General features: G+C 31.0%; 1 protein-coding gene across 1 annotated transcript in view; it reads right to left on the bottom strand.

Annotated features, from left to right (window-relative positions):
• bop1 (BOP1 ribosomal biogenesis factor) overlaps nt 1-20,263 on the bottom strand; it is a 94,797-nt gene that overhangs the window by 10,284 nt on the left and 64,250 nt on the right. The window contains exons 4-10 of the mRNA XM_073822054.1: nt 17,848-18,002; nt 17,650-17,767; nt 14,252-14,353; nt 13,620-13,832; nt 11,052-11,213; nt 9,551-9,631; nt 9,029-9,098 (exon numbers count right to left, since the gene is read on the bottom strand). Coding sequence (XP_073678155.1) covers nt 9,029-9,098; nt 9,551-9,631; nt 11,052-11,213; nt 13,620-13,832; nt 14,252-14,353; nt 17,650-17,767; nt 17,848-18,002 — 901 coding nt within the window. The remainder of the gene's footprint in view (nt 1-9,028; nt 9,099-9,550; nt 9,632-11,051; nt 11,214-13,619; nt 13,833-14,251; nt 14,354-17,649; nt 17,768-17,847; nt 18,003-20,263) is intronic.

The following is a 20,263-nucleotide window of genomic DNA, read 5'->3' as shown; positions in this document are numbered from 1 at the left end:
AAAATGACTTGATGAAGTGGATTACAGGTAAACGTGCGTTTAACATGGATGTGCAAATGTGCGCAGGTTTGTGTGTCTCAGCGTCTGAACAGCTGAGAGGACACAGACGCTCTGGTCTCTGGCACAACTAAAGCGTTCTGTCAGCTCGACGGCACTTCCTCTCTCAGCAGCACACATGGAGGATAACTCATCCTCGCTCTACACAGCCACTGTGACACACACAGCAGCGCTCTGGCATGAGTGCACTATAATAATACTAAGATTACTGAAGGTGACAGACAAAGAGAAGCCGGGTGTTTAAAGTTTGTGCGCTACTGCTGTTAGACAGTCATTATTCAAAACCAGAGCCATTTATGTCCCTCATATACATAGAGTATAAATAAAAATGACTAATAATGAAAAGCTGATGTCAAAGCTTGCCATGTGTTAGAATAGAACCTTTTCTAAACAAATAGAAAAAGAAAAATATTAATTTCTGCTATTTTAAAGTAAATACAGATTTCAAAAACATCTGACATATATCATATCTTTCCAAAAAGCACAATGTCATTTTACAAAGCTTATAAAATTAAACTGTAAAACTGTACACTGTCCTTAAAGCATAATTGTATCCATATCCACATTATGAAGGCATATAATCATAACATATTAAAATATATATATATTTTTTTTTTTTATGTCATAAAGCAATTAATTAACATTTAATGCATCATTTCTCTTTAAATTTACTTATCTAAGAGGTAACGGCTCCGTTTCATTCAACAGCTCCAGACGTGTTAGACAGAAAACCCCTTCCTCATATCAGCCACACAACGTCATAAGCTGCCGTAAAATCTCATTTTAACTTTTATACCTGCATGCTTCATAAACGCAGGAAAAACAACACGGGGGAAACGGGCCGGGCCTGGAGGGTGGAGTGTAATAACTCCAAAACCCATAATCACTTTTTAAGTATTGAGCTGTATGGCGACAGATATAGCAGGAGGGACGGGCTCTGCGGCGGACACCCGCTGGCGGTCAGAGAGGCCTGTCTGGCCTGCACAGCTGCGGATATGTGTGTGTGTGTGTGATGCAGAGGACACCAAAAGTTTCCTGTAGATGTTCAAACATGGACCGTGACCATAAATAAAATAGGAATGACGGTAATATTTGCCTTTATGGAGGGGGAAAAGCAGCAATAATGTTAAAAGTCCATTTTATAGGACAATAATGGCACTTTGAGATAGAGGAAAAAATACAGTAATGTGTCCCGAAGTATGACAGAAATGAGATGTTAAAAGTCAATAAGAAATAGCACTAGCAGCACATTTTACATCTAAAATGAGTGAAATTGGAAATTTTAAAAGGAAAAAATCAGTAAATAAATTGTGACAGGACTCATAAATGTCGCAGACCTGAATGAAACTTTGCTACAATTGATCACAACTTGGTCACAAAAGACCAATAAATGTATTATTAATATAAAAGCCTACATTTTTAGTTTACACTAGTTTTTGTACAATTGTATGACTACTTCTAGTCTAAAAAATGGCAAAAACACCCACAAACTTAAAGGGTCATGTGATTAAAGGGATTGTTTGACCAAAAATGAAAATTCTGTCATGAATTACTCACCCTTATGTTGTTCCAAACCTGTAAGCCACCTATGAAGCACAAATTAAGATATTTCTGATGAAACCCACAAGCTTTCTGACCCTCCATAGACAGCAACACAACTACTAGGTTCAAGGCCCAGAAAGGTAGTAAGGACATTGTTAAAATAGTCCATGTAACATCAGTGGTTCAACCTCAATGTTATGAAGCTACATTATTTTTGTTTTCTTTCTAAAATTAAGGTAAACCACTAATGTCACATGGACTATTTTATCAATGTCCTTACTACCTTTCTGAGCCTTGAATGTGGTAGCTGCGTTGCTGTCTAGGCAGGGTCAGAAAGCTCTTAGATCTTATTAAATATACCTTAATTTGTGTTCTGAAGATGAATAAAGGTCTTACGGGTTTGGAACGACATGAGGGTAATTAATGACAGAATTTTAATTTTTTGCTGAACTAAGCCTTTAAACTCTTTAAAAGCATCCATTTCTCATAGTTCATACCCTGAAATGGCCTCGATGACCAGGGTTTCTCACAGAGGGTCATATGTGTGTTGTGTAGCGTGTTTTTGGGAGTGCATGGATCTGAGGCACAAGCACTTCCTGTGGCTGAGCAGGGCTCCCCGCCGACCACTCTGATCTCCTTTAGCCGCTCTGTTAATTTGTAGTTGTGTTTTTGGAGGCACCCAAGAGCTTCCTTTTTATTTTAAACTCCAGCTTTACAAATGCACTCACCGTTCACGCTGAGATTCAATTCTCACGGAACTATCGATCTAGCTTTTTTCCCCTCACAGTTACACTTTTCTGGTTGTTAAATGGAAGGATTAAAAACAGTATTGTATTGAGTTCGTCTATATACAGACAAATATATATGTGACCCTGGACCACAAAAAAAAAAAAATCTAAAAATCACTAGGATATTAAGTAAAGATCATTTCCATGAAGATATTTTGTCAATTTCCTACCATACATATATCAAAACTTAATTTTTGATTAGTAATATGCATTGCTAAGAACTTCATTTAGACAACTTTAAAGGCAAATTTCTCAGTATATTGATTTTTTGGCACCCTCAGATTCCAGATTTTCAAATAGTTGTATCCTGGCCCAATATTGTCCTATCCTAACAAACCATAAAGCTTTTTTATTCAGCTTTAAGATGATGTATAAATCTCAATTAAAAAAAAAACTGACCCTTATGACTGGTTTTGTGGTCCAGGGTCACATATTCAAAAACAAATACATTGATTGAAACAGAACATGTGGACTGCAGTGAGTTCACGGTGTCCTGAGTGACAGTGTCATGCTGGAGTTTATAATGCCACCGCTCGTCTTCGTTTAGCCACATCATTAGTGAGGAATGCCGTTTGAGGCTCGCTCAGGCCATGATCTGAGCTCTGTAAATGTAAATATGTACACAGTCGTGTAACCTCAGCCGTTCTTCACCGCATTCTCATGTCATAGACTGCAATCTGACTGTAGCGCAAAAAACTGTAACTGTAGGTTTCACGTGCTGTAATTGCAGCGTTTTCGTTTTGCAAGTCTGTAAAACCAAATTCTTGCGAGATTCTCATCATTGCTGCATTTTTGAAATCTCGAGCGAAAATGAAAATGTTCTCGTGGGATTTTTTCCATTGTTTTATCATCTATCTGTGTCTGATAACTTAGGCATGACTTACGTGACAACGTTTAATAACTAAATTACTGTTAAAGAGGACATCTGATGCAAAATTAACTTTTACATGGTGTTTGCATGATGTGTCTTAGCAGTGTGTGGGTACAACCACCATACATTGATTAAAAATCCATTCACTCCTTTTTTTTATTCCCAAAAGAATGATTTCTGGAGGATAATGTGACACTGAAAACTGGAGTATTGATACTGTAAATTGCTTGCATCACATTTAAAACATAATCACATAGAAAAACTGTTATTTGCAACAATATTTCACAAACTGACCGTTTCTTCTGATCAAATAAATGCAACCGTGGTGAGCATAAGAGAATTCTTTCAAAAACATAAAAAAAACATATCTAATAATAACTGGTATTAATGACGCTTGACCTAGTAAACACCGCTAACAAGAGCAAAAACAAAACTGGGGAGCAAATTGTTGGTGTTTCCTGACATTTGCTGGCATTTAAAATGAATTAGCCCAGTTTTACAACCACTGGCTGCACAATCTCTCTTAAAAAAGACTTTCCGACTTGCAACTCCCAAATCAGCAAACGCCAAATTGGAAAACCCAGAATGCAGTGAACAAAGTACTGGGACAAAAGGCTCACTAGTGCTTTGTCATGAGCGCCCAACCCATTGATATGGAAGAAATTATCTCTCTATTAAACACACACACACACATACACCAAACAAACCCAAGGAAAGTTGGGCAGGCCTAGGGCGAGAAGGGTTGTGATGCCTGGGAGGTTGTCAACTGCCAATTTTTACTGTGGGAAAGGGCATTTTATTACTGCTTTAATATATTTTATAGCTAGACAAAAGAGCAACCCCTCACTGTAGTGGTTTTGCATATGCGCTTTATGAAGTTCTTTGTTATAGACGACTGAGCAGATATTGCCTCTAAACTGCAACCAGCCCCCATCCACACACTTTCTTTCACCGTTTTCCACTCTTTCCCCCTTGCTTATCAGCCTTATTTGAACCTCAACTGCAAAGCATTCTGGGAAACCATTTCCATTCTGCATCTGAAAGGGCGGTATTGTTACCTGGATCACCTCATTCAAATCAGACGGGCAAATTTGACCGCATTTTCATACTGTACGAATATCATTTGGTTTCTGTGGATTTGGCCGCGCCGCTCCCATCGCTAACGCTGAGTGAAATTGACTGCATGTGTTATTAAAATGATGCTTTCTACTCGTTTTGTTCGAGTAATTTATATCCCCCTCGAGTTAATAGCAATCAGATGCCGGCCCTACTGAGGGAATACGACGGATTATAGCATGCATTTATGTATCTAAAGGACCACGAACCTAAAATACGGATAATGATCAACAGACTGCACTCAAGAGAGGCCTTTCCTCCATTATGTATGAAATCTTTTTAGACCTAAACATATAATCCTCGCAGAACTGGAATCGCATTCGTATTTTCTCTTATAATGAGGAAAATCGAGATTTAGAAAGTGTTTCCAGCATTCAAAAATTCAGCCTTTTTTGGATTGAAAGTTATTTCGTTTTGATCAAAGGATATGATTATTTTTATTCTTTAAAATAATGTGCATTAATAATCATGGACAATAATACAATGGTAGAATAGTAAATAAGACTTTTTTAATTAATTTCCAAAAAAGTCTATTTAAATACAGTAATAACTGACATACAGGGTTCATACAGATACTGTAAAATCACATTTTAATTTCAAAGACTTTAAGCACTACTTTTTTAATTTTCAAGGACTTCAATCAGACATTTCACTTATTGAACAATGTCTTCAAATTCAAAAAAAGAGAAACAGATAAATAAAAATATACTAATAAAAAATGGCAAAAATAAAGCACATGTAGCGTATTACAAAGTATACTACATTTTTACTACAGTAAACCACTGTTAATTTCCTTAAGGGATTTGTATTTGTCTACACTTTCTATCTATTTCCTTTTTTTTGTGTGTGTGTGTTTTTTTATAACTGTACTGCATTAATGGTTTTATGTTTTCTATTGTTTAAGAAAAAAAAAAAAGGCGAAACTGCTCCAAAATGATTCGGTAAAACCCATACTGAAGTCCTGATCTGAATCAAATGATCTGTGGTCTACGCTCCAAACCCGCTCTGAAGTTCCAATCTAAATTAAATGATTGAATCATCTGATTTAAATCATTTTAAACCATTCACAAGCCCATTCCAATTTAAATGATTAAATGATAAGTCCCTACCTGAATCAAATGATTCACGATACGTGAAGTTCCAATCTAAATCAAATGATTCGCACTACGCGCTCCGAAGTCCGAACTTGAATCAAATTATGATACGCAAAGTTCTAATCCCTTCAAAATAGTGAATCATTTTGAGATCCAATGGTTTAACTGATTCTGAGTTTCGAAAAGCTCAGTTTCACCCATCACTACATGCTCTGTAAAATCGTTACAATACGTTGCCATGTCAATGTCAAATATGAAATTGACTTAGATTGAGACATCAAACCGCATATTGCAAACCCGTTCCGATTTAAATTAAATGATTCACGATACACGCGATCTGAATCAAAAGATACGAAAAGTTTCAATCTAAATCAAATTATTCGAGATACACGCTCTGTAGTCCCGACCTGAATCAAATGATTCGCGGAGTACTAATCTAAATCAAATGATTCACGATACATGCTCTGAAGTCCCGACTTAAAATGGTTTAACTGATTCAGAGTTTCGAATCAGTTTTCCTTTCACCCATTACGGTGTAATTTGATTTGGTTTTTGCTAGTAAATGAATGCTCGAAGTCTGAATCAATCAGAGTGGTTCCTGTGTAAATGACTCAATTGATTTGGTTAATCTTTTTCACATCTTCAACCATGTTTACACAACATCACTCCGAAATCCCGATCTGCAACAAATGATTCATGAAACCGCACAGAAGTTTCAATCCAAATCAAATAATTTGCGAGCCACAATCTGAAGTCCCAATCTGAATGTGATTTAAATCGGGAAATCAAACGCATATCATAAATGATCTGATTTGAATAATTCAATTTGCTAAATGATTCACAAAACCGTTCCAATTTAAATCAAATGTTTGGCGATACGCAAAGTTCCAACCTAAATCAAACAATTTGCGATACACAACTTGAGGTCCCGATCTGAAACAAATCATTCGTGATACGACTGGAGCGCTTCAAAATAGTGAATCATTTAGAGATGCAATGGTTTAACTGATTAACTGAGTTTCAAAAAGCTGTTTCACCCATCACTACATGCTCTTTAAAATCGTACATGTCAAAATTAAAAAAATGAATGGCTCTTTTAATTTGATCTGGTTTTTGCTAGTGAATCGCTTGAAATGAATGATCAAAGTCACAAGTTTGAATCAATTGGAACGGTTCCTGTGTAAATGACTCAATTGATTTGGTTAATCTGTTTCTCTTTTCGCATCTTCAGCCATGCTTACATGACACTGTCAGTACTACTACTTGCTTAGCTCGACTGATTTCTGACATTAACTGAAATAAGCAAAAGTTTTTTTTTGTTTTTTTTTTGTGTTTAAAAACTCATTTTAAGTTATAAAATTTTGATGAAAGATTATGAAAACATTTTATTCTTTAAAATAATGTGCATTAATAATCACAGACAAATAGGCGATGATTAGAATAACAAACAAGGTAATTTTTTTAAATAATTTCCTAAAAAGTGCATCAAAACACAATAGAAACAGAAATGAGGGGAAAAAGGGAGAAAAAAAAAGAGATTACAAAAGTGTTCGTTCTGCATTCAACATGACAAATAATTCAAAACGGACACGTCAACAAATGAAGACGCCTCTGGTGCGGTTAACAATAAGGACAGGCTGCCAAAACCTATAAAAATAAAGCCGAAATCCGTCTCGAAGGGAGGAAAGGGAGACCTATCATGAGCCGATTGTGATTGATTTATCCGCGTTTTGGAGCGCCAGTGAATATGGACATTTCAGGCGCGTCTGTGCTCATCCTGGCTCTGCCGAAACCCGCACGCCTCCCCTAATCTCTCTCATCTCCGAACGGGTCGCTCGTCCCGTCAGAGCAGAGCCCCGGCTTCCTCCGCCAAGAGCTATGACATCATGGCGGGTGAGTGAGGAATGATTTCAGCAGCTTGTTAGCTACCGCTGAGGTAAGAGCGCTCAGACAGACTTCACCTCAAACGGTCCAATAACACCTCACATACAGAGCAGGGGCCACAGTTAAAAGAACAGAAAGCATTCCAGAAGCCATCCGGGTTTGTTGGTACATCATTTTAAAATAGTAAAAATAATTGTGCAAACATACTTGAGATCATACTCACAATCTAGCACAACATCAAGTGCTTAAATGCTTTAAAAAACAGTTACCATATTAAAAAATATAAAACTATGTAATAAAATTTGTTCACACACATTTTTTATTTTTATTTATTTTTATTATATTTATTTTATTTATTATTTATTTATTATTCTTTTATTTATTTATTTATTTATTTTTCATATTGTTGTAAAGCTCCATAATAAAATTTGTGCATATAATTTTTGTAATGTTTTTTTCTATAAATATATTTTATTAAATTTTTTTTCCTATTACTAAAAATATTTAGAAAATGTACTATTTTATATATATGTATATATATATATATATATATATATAATTATCTTATTACATTTTTACACATTATTAAAATGATTAATGATTTAATTATAATTTCATATCTAAAACTCTGCAATAAAATGATATAAAATATTTATTACCATTTTTTCCTATTACTATTTTTTTATAATAATATCAAGGGTTAATATTAAAAATACTTCAATATCTAAAACTATGTAACAAAATTTGTTCATGTATAGATATAACTTTAATTATATATATATATATATATATATATATATATATATATATATATAGTTTTTTTTTTTACTATAATTAGATTACTATTTTTCCTATTACTATATTTTAATAATAACATCGCGTACCAAATTTTTTAAAAATAATTCTAAAATATGTATAAAATATCATTACATTAAATATATATGAAATTATTTTATTACTAGATTTTCTTATTACTCTATTTTAATAATAATTATATATATGGTTCAGCAACAGATTTACTTGATACAGTATACAGAAATATTTTTGAATGCTCTAAATATTTTTCATTAAAATAAAATTGTATTTATTTAATAATATTTACTAAAAAAATAATAATTTAATCTAATAATTGAATAAGTAATCTATAAAAAAGTAAACATATGTGATAGTAGTAGTAATAAAAATAATGTATTACATTTACTGTGTGTGTACATATATAAAATTAATATTATGATGCATTAAATATGAAATAATACTGCATGAAATAACTGTTATATTTATAGTAATAATAAATATTTTGTATTAAATACATTTTTAAATATTTATATTATTAGGATTTTAGATTTATTTATAAATTACTTAAACTACTCTCTTATTACTTAAACTACATATTATTACTAATATTACACGTGTTTACTTTTTTATTAATTGCCTATTAAATCATTTGAATTATTTTACATTATTTTATTTTATTAAATATTTAAAATATTCAGATCGAATAAAACTGTTGTGAGCCAAACTGCAACAATTCGAGCACCAAGGCTCAATGTGTCAGAGTTCATGTGGTAACCAATAAGCCATGGCTACACTGAAGTCTCTTGGTAAGAACTACTACCAGTGCTGGATGCTTCAATAGGAATATCTTAAATTAGGGTGAATTATGAACAGGGACTCACCGGATACAAGCCACTGTCCACTGGGAGAAACGCTGATGCTTCGGACCAGACTGGAGTGTCCGCGGTACACCTGTCAGACACAAACACCACCATCAACACAACATACAGAGACAGCAGAGAAGAAAAGCACAGACAGCGAGAGATCATTCAAGGACACGTTCGAGACTCTATTATTTCACATTAGTCCATTACCACCAAACATATTTAGCTGATTTATTAACCTTTTTGTTCTTCTGTAACCCGGTCCAAAAGAATGACAGACAAACCCTTACATGTCTGCAGTTTTACAGCCCCGGTCTACAATTTCAACAACAAAAATATTCGCCGTCTGATCTTTTTCACCCACGCGGTACAGCAAGTAATACGGTTTCCTGTCTCAATAAAATCAGAGCTCACTGTCCTGCCATTATAAAGTCTAGGGCAGAAATATCACGAGTATCTGATCTACAAGCAGCTCCTCTGACTGTCATCGTCACAATCAGGCTGTTAAAAATGATCCCAAACCAGATTAAGACGACGTACCAGAGACTGTGTGGTTGGGAAGGGCTGAAGGTCTTTGGGTTTGGGAAGTTTGGGAATCAGGTCTTCTGGGTTCACATTCACCTGGATGAAAAAACAGGACAATGTTCTTGCTCATTTGAAGGCAAGAAGGCTTTAGCAATGCATTTAACTTCTGTAATATGATATAATACTAGATGAAGGCTTGGTTTTATTACTTGACTGCATATATCAGGAAATTATTAAAAAAAATGGAAAAGAACAGCATTTATTTAAAATTAAAAAAGTCTTTGCTATAACTTTGCCATCAATTTAACACATCCTTGGTGAATAAAAGTATTAAGAATAACAATTTACTAAACACAAACTTATAAATGGTAGTTTATATTGTTACAAAAGATTGCTATTTTTAATAAATGCTGTTCTCTTAAACTTCTTTAAGAATTTCTTTTCAGAAATAGTATCACAGGTTCCAACTAAATATTAGAATCGGCATATTAAAATGATTTCTGAAGGATCATGTGACACTGAAGACTGGAGTAATGATGCTGGAAATATTTTATTTTTATATTTTAAAATATATTTACAGTTTTTTATTTTTGGTTAAATAAATGCAGTCTTGATGAGCACAAACTTTTTATAAGAAATGTTATTACTTAACTTATTATATAATATATATTTTATTTTATAATATGCTCAATATTATCTTTACAATAGTGATTGCATTATAATAATTTAATTATACAATTTTTTATTTATATTATATTATATATCTATGCCATTTCTAATTTTATAAATTATGATCAATATATGATAATAGTAATATTATTATTTATTCCCATTTAATATATGAAATAATTGTAAATGTAATAACACTCAATAATATTACATATATAAATTTATTAAAATGCTTGTAAATAATGCGATAACACTCATTAATATTACATATAAAATATATTTAAAAATGGACTTTTTACGTATATATAACAATATCTACATAATTTATGATTTCATGACTTATGCTCAATAATATCTTTATGATAATATTAATATTATTCTAATAATTTATTATACTATTTCTTATTTAATATCTATGAAATATCCGCTATTTATGATTTTATGAATTATGCTTAATATCGTTATAATAGTAATTATATTATTATAATAATTTATTATACTATTTCTTATGTAATATTTGCTAATAGAAATAATAACACTTATTAATATTACATAAAAAATATTTTGAAATAATTGACATTTAAAATATATGAAAAATAATCTATTTCTGATTTTACTTCATAATTTGATTATGTGATGTGATGTGTCATCATTTTGCTGTCTTATTGCCAATAAATTACTGAATTGCCAATCATCTACAACTAAATCCAAACACATACATGTATATATATGTTTTTTTTGTTGATTCTGCAATTCATAATTCTGTTTGGTGACAAAAAAAAGCCATCTTCATCTTTAAGTACTGACTGTACAGTTTATTTGTACAGAACTGGATTGCAGGTCTCACCCTCATCTTGCGCTGACGGGGACACAGGTACAGGTCGAGGCAGCGCTCAAACCGCTCGTGAATAAAGCGGGAGTATGCAGGAACGGCCCGCAGGCAGGCGAACTTCTGCGGCAGGAAACTCAACTTCCTATCCTCGGGGTCCTGCTGCTCCCATGCCAGTCTCTGAACCACACACACACACACACACACACACACACACACACACAAAGAGCAAACGTTATGAGAAGTCTGACAAAGCCGGACTAAAGAACAGGTGCAGGCAAAATTGGGGGCAAAATTTGGTTGTATTTAAAGATTAACTTGCAGAGGGGGATGCACGTGTTCCCACAGAGTTAACTACAGCATGTAAAACATACGCAAATGACTTATAGGCAAATAGTACAGGCCTAATGGAGCTGGAGGCACAGGTGTGAAATGATGTGGCCGTTTAACCAGTGACATTTTAAAGGAAGTGCTCACTTAAAAATGAATCTGTCTTTATTTACTCATAAACATATATGCTGCTCTTTATCAGTGCATAGTGACTAGAGTTCAAAATAAAATTACTTATTCCAAAAGAAGACATTATTCACTAATAATCCTATTTTGTGTTCTGTTAAATATGCCTTATACATGTTTTTCTGAAGTGAATAATTTACATTCAACGGTTATATTTTTATATTCAAACAGTATAAATTCACGCATTTCCATTTTGCATAAAGACTTTGAAAGGAAGCGAGCTTCAGTTAAATGTCTGATTTAATAAAGGAAGTGTATGTGCATCAAACAGATGGAGTGCAACATAGAAAGGCTGTGTAGATGTAATATTTTAATGCACTAATAAACATTAATATTAATGATAATAATTATAATATTAATTATAAAATATAAATATACATTTTAGACATACATATATATATACACATTTGTACATATATATACATATATATATACACATATATATATATATATAGGAAGTGTATGTGCATCAAACAGATGGAGTGCATACATATATATATATATATATATATATATATATATATATATATATACATATATATATATATATATATATATATATATATATATACACACACATATATATATATATATATATATATATATATATATATATATATATATATATTTAAATATCTATATTTATATAATATATAACTATATTTTAAATATAATGTTTTTAATTATTTTTATTTGTTCATTAAAAAAATATTTTATTTACAAATATGTATTAATAAAATATTTTTCTTGGACGTTAAATTAATATTAAATGAGCATATGTAGATTATGATAATAATTATAATTATTAATAATAAAAAAAAATATTATAATAATAACATATATATATTTTAAAATTATTTTATCTATAACTATATTGTAAATAAATGTGTTCAGTGTAAATGTAAGTTTAACACGTCAATAAATATTGAAATTAATAATAATTTAATTATAATTATTAAATATGAAATTATATTTGATTTTAAAATATACATTTTAATTATAATACATATTAAATAAATATTTGTTCTTGGAAGTTAAATTAATTAGTTGTGAATTAAACAGATAGAGTGAAACAAAGGCAGTGCAAACTGAATATCTTATTTGATTAATAAATAATAATAAATTATAATAATAAAGTATTCTTTTTTGATCCATTTAGTTTTTAAATATTTTTGATTAATATATATAATTATTTTAGTTATAATGCTAATGTTTTTACTATGTACAAATTATTTTAATTAAACATTTGTTATTGCACATAAAATTTTCGTTCTAAATTGATCATATTTAAAATAAATTGTACCTTTTAAGCAAGTAATACTATATATACACTGTAAATATACTATATCATGACTGACAATAAAATATACAATTAGATTTATTTGATTATTTTATTTTATTTTAAAATATATACTTATTTTACACAAATATTTTAATGAAATTTTAATTAAATTATTAACCAAGCATTGTAGATTAAACAGATAAAGTGAAACAAAGGCAGCGTAAACTGAATATAGTATATGACTTATTAATATTACTAAATTATAAATTACATGCACTCATTTTTTAATCCATTTAGTTTTTAAATATCTTTAAATTCATTTTCATTTTTTTTTATTAAACACATTTTATTATATCTTTGTTCATGGACGTTAAAAATGTTTGTTGATTCAATAATTCAATATGTTGATTCATATAAATTATTTTAGTTATAATTATTAGATATTTAAAAATATCTATAATTTCTTTAAATTAAACATTTGTTATTGCACATTTAATTTTGGTTCTAAATTCATCATATTTAAATTAAATCCCATATTTAATGCAAGTACTACCATATATACTGTAAATACAAGTTTCTTATATCACCAGAAAAATATTAATACGACAATTTGAGTGAAATAATTAAACTCAAGATATAATCAGCAGATTCATTAATTATTAAAATTAAATTTTTTGTCACTTTTAGACATGCTGCTGCAGGCTTAATGTCAATGGATGACTTTTCTGGTGTTTAAGCACTAAGTTATATAGTAAATATAGGCGAACGATTCCTTAAAAAAAATGCACCTCTTCCTCTGAAAGAAGGTATTCTGGAGGAGGGTTGTATGACTCCTCGTGACCAGGAAGCTTCATCTTGGGTGCTGGGATGTGCATTTTGTGGCGTCCCAATATGCTGTTGGGGTCCTCTTTGGCCCACAGGTCGTAGTACTGCGGGGTGGTTTCCTTGGGTCTGCGTGGCTTGATCCAACCCATTTTTATGGCATGAACCAACTTCCCAACCTAACAGAGAGATGGATGCAGTGGCGATACAGTAGAGAGGAAAACACACACAGTAACACATCATTGTGGTGATTGAGAGCACATGTGCACGACCATTACTCAAAACACTCGCTGCACACGTCGCCGGTTCACTGCATTAAACACGTGACCGGAATCAGCCGGAATATCTTATTTTTTTACCAAAACGTTTGCAGGTCTGATTTCTTTCAGTGTTCAATTTCAGATCCCCATTATGGTGCCATTTTAGACCTCTTTCCACTTTAAAAACTATGTGGGAATCGTAATTTGTAACGCAGCACAGCTGGGAGCAGTTAGGAGACGAAACATGACGATTCTCATGCCGTTTCCTGATTGACAGTAAATATACGCTTTCAGCATAAACGTAAAACGTAAGGTGTGATGAGCACAGCTGAACTTGCCTTCTCCTTCTCGATTAGCGAAGGAATAAAGCTCCGTTTGTCCTGAGGCCTGTTGGTGACGGGGTGAATCATCACTTCATTGGAGAAGAAGTCGATTGCGGGCTAGAAACACAAACAAAATGGAGAGAGACAATAAAACATTAATGAAAAGTAAGAGGTTAACCAATGACATCATATTGTTATAACCTTAGATGCAATTAAAGGTATGGAACTTTTTACACTTTAAAGACCCGAGGAAATTAATTTGCTAAACTAGATGAGCCATAACGCTTTGTGTGCTTACACTGACAATTAAATAATAGCACAGATGGAGTGTAAAAACTCAACTGTCCAAACGATATCTTACTCATTAAATCACAGCGTGCCGAAACCTTATCATAAATTAGAAATCTTTATTTTGACATTTACATAAATAATGTAGAGGATGCACAGAGTAACTGTTTTCTATCTGTCCATCTATTAAAAAATGTATACATTTTTTTTTTATTCTTTTGAAATTGTTCATTGATTGCTTTTTTATGCTTACATATTTTATTTGGTCTAAAAGTAAACAGGTACAGAGCAATTTTCTATTATACATGAATAAAGAAATGTTTTAAAAAAACAGACAATTACTGTTCATCCTTTTGTTTGTTTCTTATATATATTTTTAAACATATTATATTTACATATGTATATAACAGACAATTAATTTGTGCACTCTTTTAATTGTTTAATTGTAATTTTAACTGTTTATTTTTAACAATTTTATATAATGATTAAATAATTGTATATAATTTGCATTAAAAAATGTTGGCCTTTATTGGTGCCCAGAGCAATTTTCAGTTATTTATAAATGAATGAATGAATAAATAAATACAATGTTCACTTTATATATGCATTATGCATTTGTCTTTATAATAGAAAATTGCTGTGTAGTCTTTGTTTATATATAATAATGTTTATAATTTGATTTGAATATTTTAGACTTAATTTTGACATTTATGTAAATTAATAAAAGGGTGCCCAGATCTAATTTTGTATTATTTACGAATAAATATATAACTAAAACGTTCACTTTATATATGAATTTTGTATTTGTTATTAAATAATAGTTTTATATAATTTGCTTTAATGTTAGCCTTAATTTTGACATTTATATAAATAAATAAAATGGTACCCAGAGCAATTTTCTATTTAAAAATAAATAAATAAATATTTACTTTATATATGCATTATGCATTTGTCTTTATAACAGAAAATTACTGTGCAGTCTTTTATATATAATAATTGTATATAAAATAATAAATGTATATGATTTGCCTTAATATTTTAGCCTTTATTTTGACATTTATATAAATAAATAAATAAATAAATAAATAAGGGTGTCCAGAGGAATTTTCTATTATTAATAAATAAATACACAAATAAATACATAAAATTTGTCAATTTATATATGCATTTGTCTGTATGATAGAAAATTGCTTTGTAGTCTTCGTTTATACATAATTTTATATAATTATTAAATAATTATTGTATAGAATTTGCTTTAATATTTTAGACTTTATTTTGACATTTAAATAAATAAATAATAAGGTTGCCCAGAGCAATTTTCTATTAATACATGCATAAATAGATAAATTGCTCAATTTACATATGCATTAAGCATTTGTCTATATAATAGAAAATTGCTTTGCAGTTTTTTTATAATTAACAATTTTTATATTATTATTAAATAATATTTGTATAGAAGTTGCTTTAATATTTTAGACTTTATTTCGACATTTATATAAATCAATAAAATGTTCACTTTATTATTTATTATTTATTAAATTATGCATTTGTCTGAATAACAGAAAATTGCTGTGCAGTCTGTTTAAATCTAACAATTTTTAAATAATTATTAAATAATAATTGTATAGAATTTGCTTCAATATTTTAGGCTGTATTTTGACATTTATCTATAAAAAAAAGAAAAAAGAAAAGAAAAAAGAGTGGCTAGAGCAATTTTCTATTATTTATAAATAATGTTATACAATTCACTTTATACATGGGTCAAAGATGTTAAAATGTCCATGTAAAAAGAAATATACAAAAGTGATTTTGTGTCCACGTAGAGCACATTAAATCTAAGTAAAATCTCTACTTTTAAGGTTTCAAATACATTTTTGGAGAATAAAATGTCAAAATTTGGTTGAAATAGTGTTACATTGTCATTCAGTGTAACAAAATATTTATGTAAAAATTCAAACAACATGCTTATTCTTACTTGCGCATATTAAATTCTAAAAAAATAAAATAAATAAGGGAGCATATATAGATTTATTGTGTTTTAAATGAGTAAAAAAATATTCTCACAAATGGGCAAAACCTAGAATATTGGCAAATTTGAATTTGGCAACTAATTAGTATTTGGGGTGAATTCATCTTTTAATATGTTATACATTGATTTTTGTTGTAAATAAGACTGACAAGACTGTTACACTGAATGACATTTTAGTGGGTGTCTTCTGTAAATTAGGGAAATGTATGATATTTATTTTTTGCTCAGAAAAAAAAAAAAGATCTATATTTTTTGGAAAAACATCTACAATTTAAGGCAGTATTACACTTATTGTTTTTATGCTTAACCCCTTTTTCATTTTTTAACCTATATGCATTATGCAATTGTCTGTGTGTGTGTGTGTGTGTGTATGTATGTGTGTGTGTATATATATATATATATATATATATATATATATATATACACACACACACACACACACACACACACACACACACACACACAGCAATTTATTATATTCACCAGTGCATGCATAAAGTGAGCAATACCCAACAGTTTATTTGTGTTCTGTTGAATTTGGTATTGTGAAAAATGAGAACATCTGGGCTAATCAACCAGACACAATGAGTCCCAGTCAGATGACAGGTGGCTTTTTCACGCTTGTGCTCTTTAAAGCCTGTCTGAGGTCGACTAACTGATCACAGACAGACCTATGGACTGACTCACTTCCTGTTTGCCCCAGAAGAGACAGCGATGCGCAATTAGCGCTGATGCTTGTAAAGTCGAAGCGGCTAAACGGTGGCCATGACACCATCCAGACTCATTACCTCCTGCGTAGGTCAGACGGGGCTGCTGTGTTTTTCTTAAGGCGGCTAATTGCGCCCGTGTTAATGTTTCGTTACTTCATTTGTCGGCGGTGAGCGCAGACTCGGGCTGGGCTTCGTGTGGCTTCGTAAACGAGAGTAAATTTGACAAGCTTCATTTTTTCCCTCATCGTGCGCTGGGCTTATTATCTAGAAGCGCGTTTTAAGAGGTTTTCACAGACCAGACTGCAGATGTTGAGGTGACAAATTCTGTTACTGTCGGATCTGTGTCGAACCCAACACCAACAGAGCGGAAAACCAGATCGGGATACCTCGTATTCGTTGAAGCTGACGTCACCGAACTTGCCCTGCTGCAGACGGTGCACGAGGTCCACCTGCTCATCCGACAGACGGATATCAGCCCCCGTCATCTTGTCTTGGACGGTACGCCTAGTAATGACAGACAGAATGAGTGTTAAACAATTACAGAGCTTGAATGAGTTTTAATGGACGTTCCAGATGCTCCTCACCAGTAATCGGGATTGTCCATCTTGTCGAGAAACTCATCCAGCTCATCTTTGTTCCTGATTGGTTTGAAGATCTTCTTGCCATCCAGGTTGTATCCGATGTGGGGATAATCCTTGTACCACGCCATAGGGATGTTGCCGACGGTGTTGCGGATGTCCTGTGAACGGACAAAGAAAATGATTAAGACCAACTCATCGAGTTTAGATATAGCAGATCAACACAACAGACTATCTTGCGTTTTTCCAGTATCTGCAAGTAAGACTTGTTAGTATTAAAGCAAGCCAAAATTTGCGTTGATCTTGGTCTTGCCCATATGCAATTATTTCTTGTCAAGCTTCTGTCTGCCCTGAATGGGAAAAGACTAAAATCTAGACTAAAAGTATTTGACAGGATCACACTGAAAATCCTGAGCTTTTTATTTAAAACTGGAAAAAGGTTTTATGATTTTGGAAAGAAAAACAAGGGAAAAATTTAACTAACAAATGTTTTTGATTACTGACCTAGAGATGTGCAGAATCGTATGCAAGCATGTATGATAAAACATAGTAAATATTGTATTGACTATTAATAACATTACAGAATATTTTACAAATACTATAGAACATTATATTAATATACAATTATATAATAATAAATATTAATAAAAATAAAATTGAAGTTATTAAAAAATAAATATTATAAATATATTCACCTAGAAATAGCCCAGAATTATATGTAAGCAAATATAATAAAACATGCATTAAAATATATAAAAAAATTGTAAAGAGTTTTAAAAAATATAAATAATAAATGAGTTGTTCTTTTTTTTAAGTAAAGAGATGTTTATCAGTGACCTGGAATGACCTGGAAATTGTGAACAAATATAATTAAAAGTATTATTAATATAGTTTAAAATAATTATTTTATATAATTAATGTACAATTGTATTAAATTATTAATTATTATACATACATACATACATACATACTTTAAATATCAATACAAATAATTCTAATTTTGTATATATATACAAACTACAGAAAACATCAAATTAAAAATTGTTACAAATTTCAGTAACAAATATAAAATATTATAGAAAATATAATATAAACAGCTAAAATCTGTAATGAAATATTTATCAGAATATGTGCAAATATAATTACAATTATTATAATTATAATTAAACAATTATTAATTTTACATAATACATGTCTAATATAATAAATGTATTTTATCTGAAATATTAATAAATATTTTTCATAAACATTTACTCTAAATTTGAGATCTGTAAATATTTCAGTAACAAATAAAATATGTACATATAACAATAAAAATAAAATATGTAAAGAAATATTTATCAGTAACATGGAATGTGCAGAATATAAATTAATATAATGTAAACAATAATTACAATTATTATAATTATAATTTAACAATTATTAATTTATATTTATAAAATGAATTTATAATTATATTCAAATATATAATTATAAAACTAATCACATATTCTAAATATAATTAATGAATATATTTAAACATAAATTTCAAATATTACATATTATAGAAAATATAATAACACAAAAAAGCTAAAAAAAAAAAAAAAAAATATATATATATATAACTAAAACAAACTCAAAGCAGTCACAGATGAATGTTTAATACAGAAGAATGAGTAAAATAATAATAATAATAATAATAATAATAATAATAATAATAATAATAATAATTTAACAAAACAAAAGTTAACAACCACAAAATGATCATATTGTGATCCATATGTCAATACATCATTGTACCAGAAGTTAATTTCCAGCCCTATAGACTAGTTTTGCTAGTAACACTGAACGGTTCTATCATTCCCTCAACCTCCTTTACTAGCAGTCAAGCTTGGGTTACAGCTGTGCGTCAGGAAGGCCTCAGTTCTGCAGGTGCAGAAAACCGTCCTCCCTTTATTCAAGCTCACTAACCCACCCACTTTACAGTACACCACAAGAACATTACACAGCTACGACTGCTAATAAACCAAACAGAGCTTTGGTCTGAAAATAGAGATTTCTTTGTCTGGGAAAGACGCGCACACACCCGCACAAACACACTCTGGTAACGGCAGACAGCTGAAAGTTCTCAGAGGTTGCGAGCGCCACTTTAAAGCGGGTCCTACACCTGTGAGTGATTTCTATAAAAACACCCCTACCATATCCAATTAGGTCCGAGTGGGCAGCGCTGTCACGCTTTCACACAGCCGACAGCAGCTGTGGAGGCCACTCCCACTCGACACTCATCTTCAAAGGCTCGCGTCCGATTGGCTGCTGGCGACTTCCTCACAGGCATCTGATCGCAATGTAATCTAAACGTCTACGACATATTTACAGTAATCTCGATGTCTGGCAGACTGAAGTGCTTGTGTTGTCTGGTGCGACTCGCATCCTTGCCAACTTG

This window comes from Garra rufa, chromosome 17 (genome assembly GCF_049309525.1).
Source record: "Garra rufa chromosome 17, GarRuf1.0, whole genome shotgun sequence".
NCBI lineage: Eukaryota > Metazoa > Chordata > Actinopteri > Cypriniformes > Cyprinidae > Garra > Garra rufa.
The sequence above is the reverse complement of the archived record's forward strand: the minus strand, read 5'-3'. Positions and strand labels throughout refer to the sequence as shown.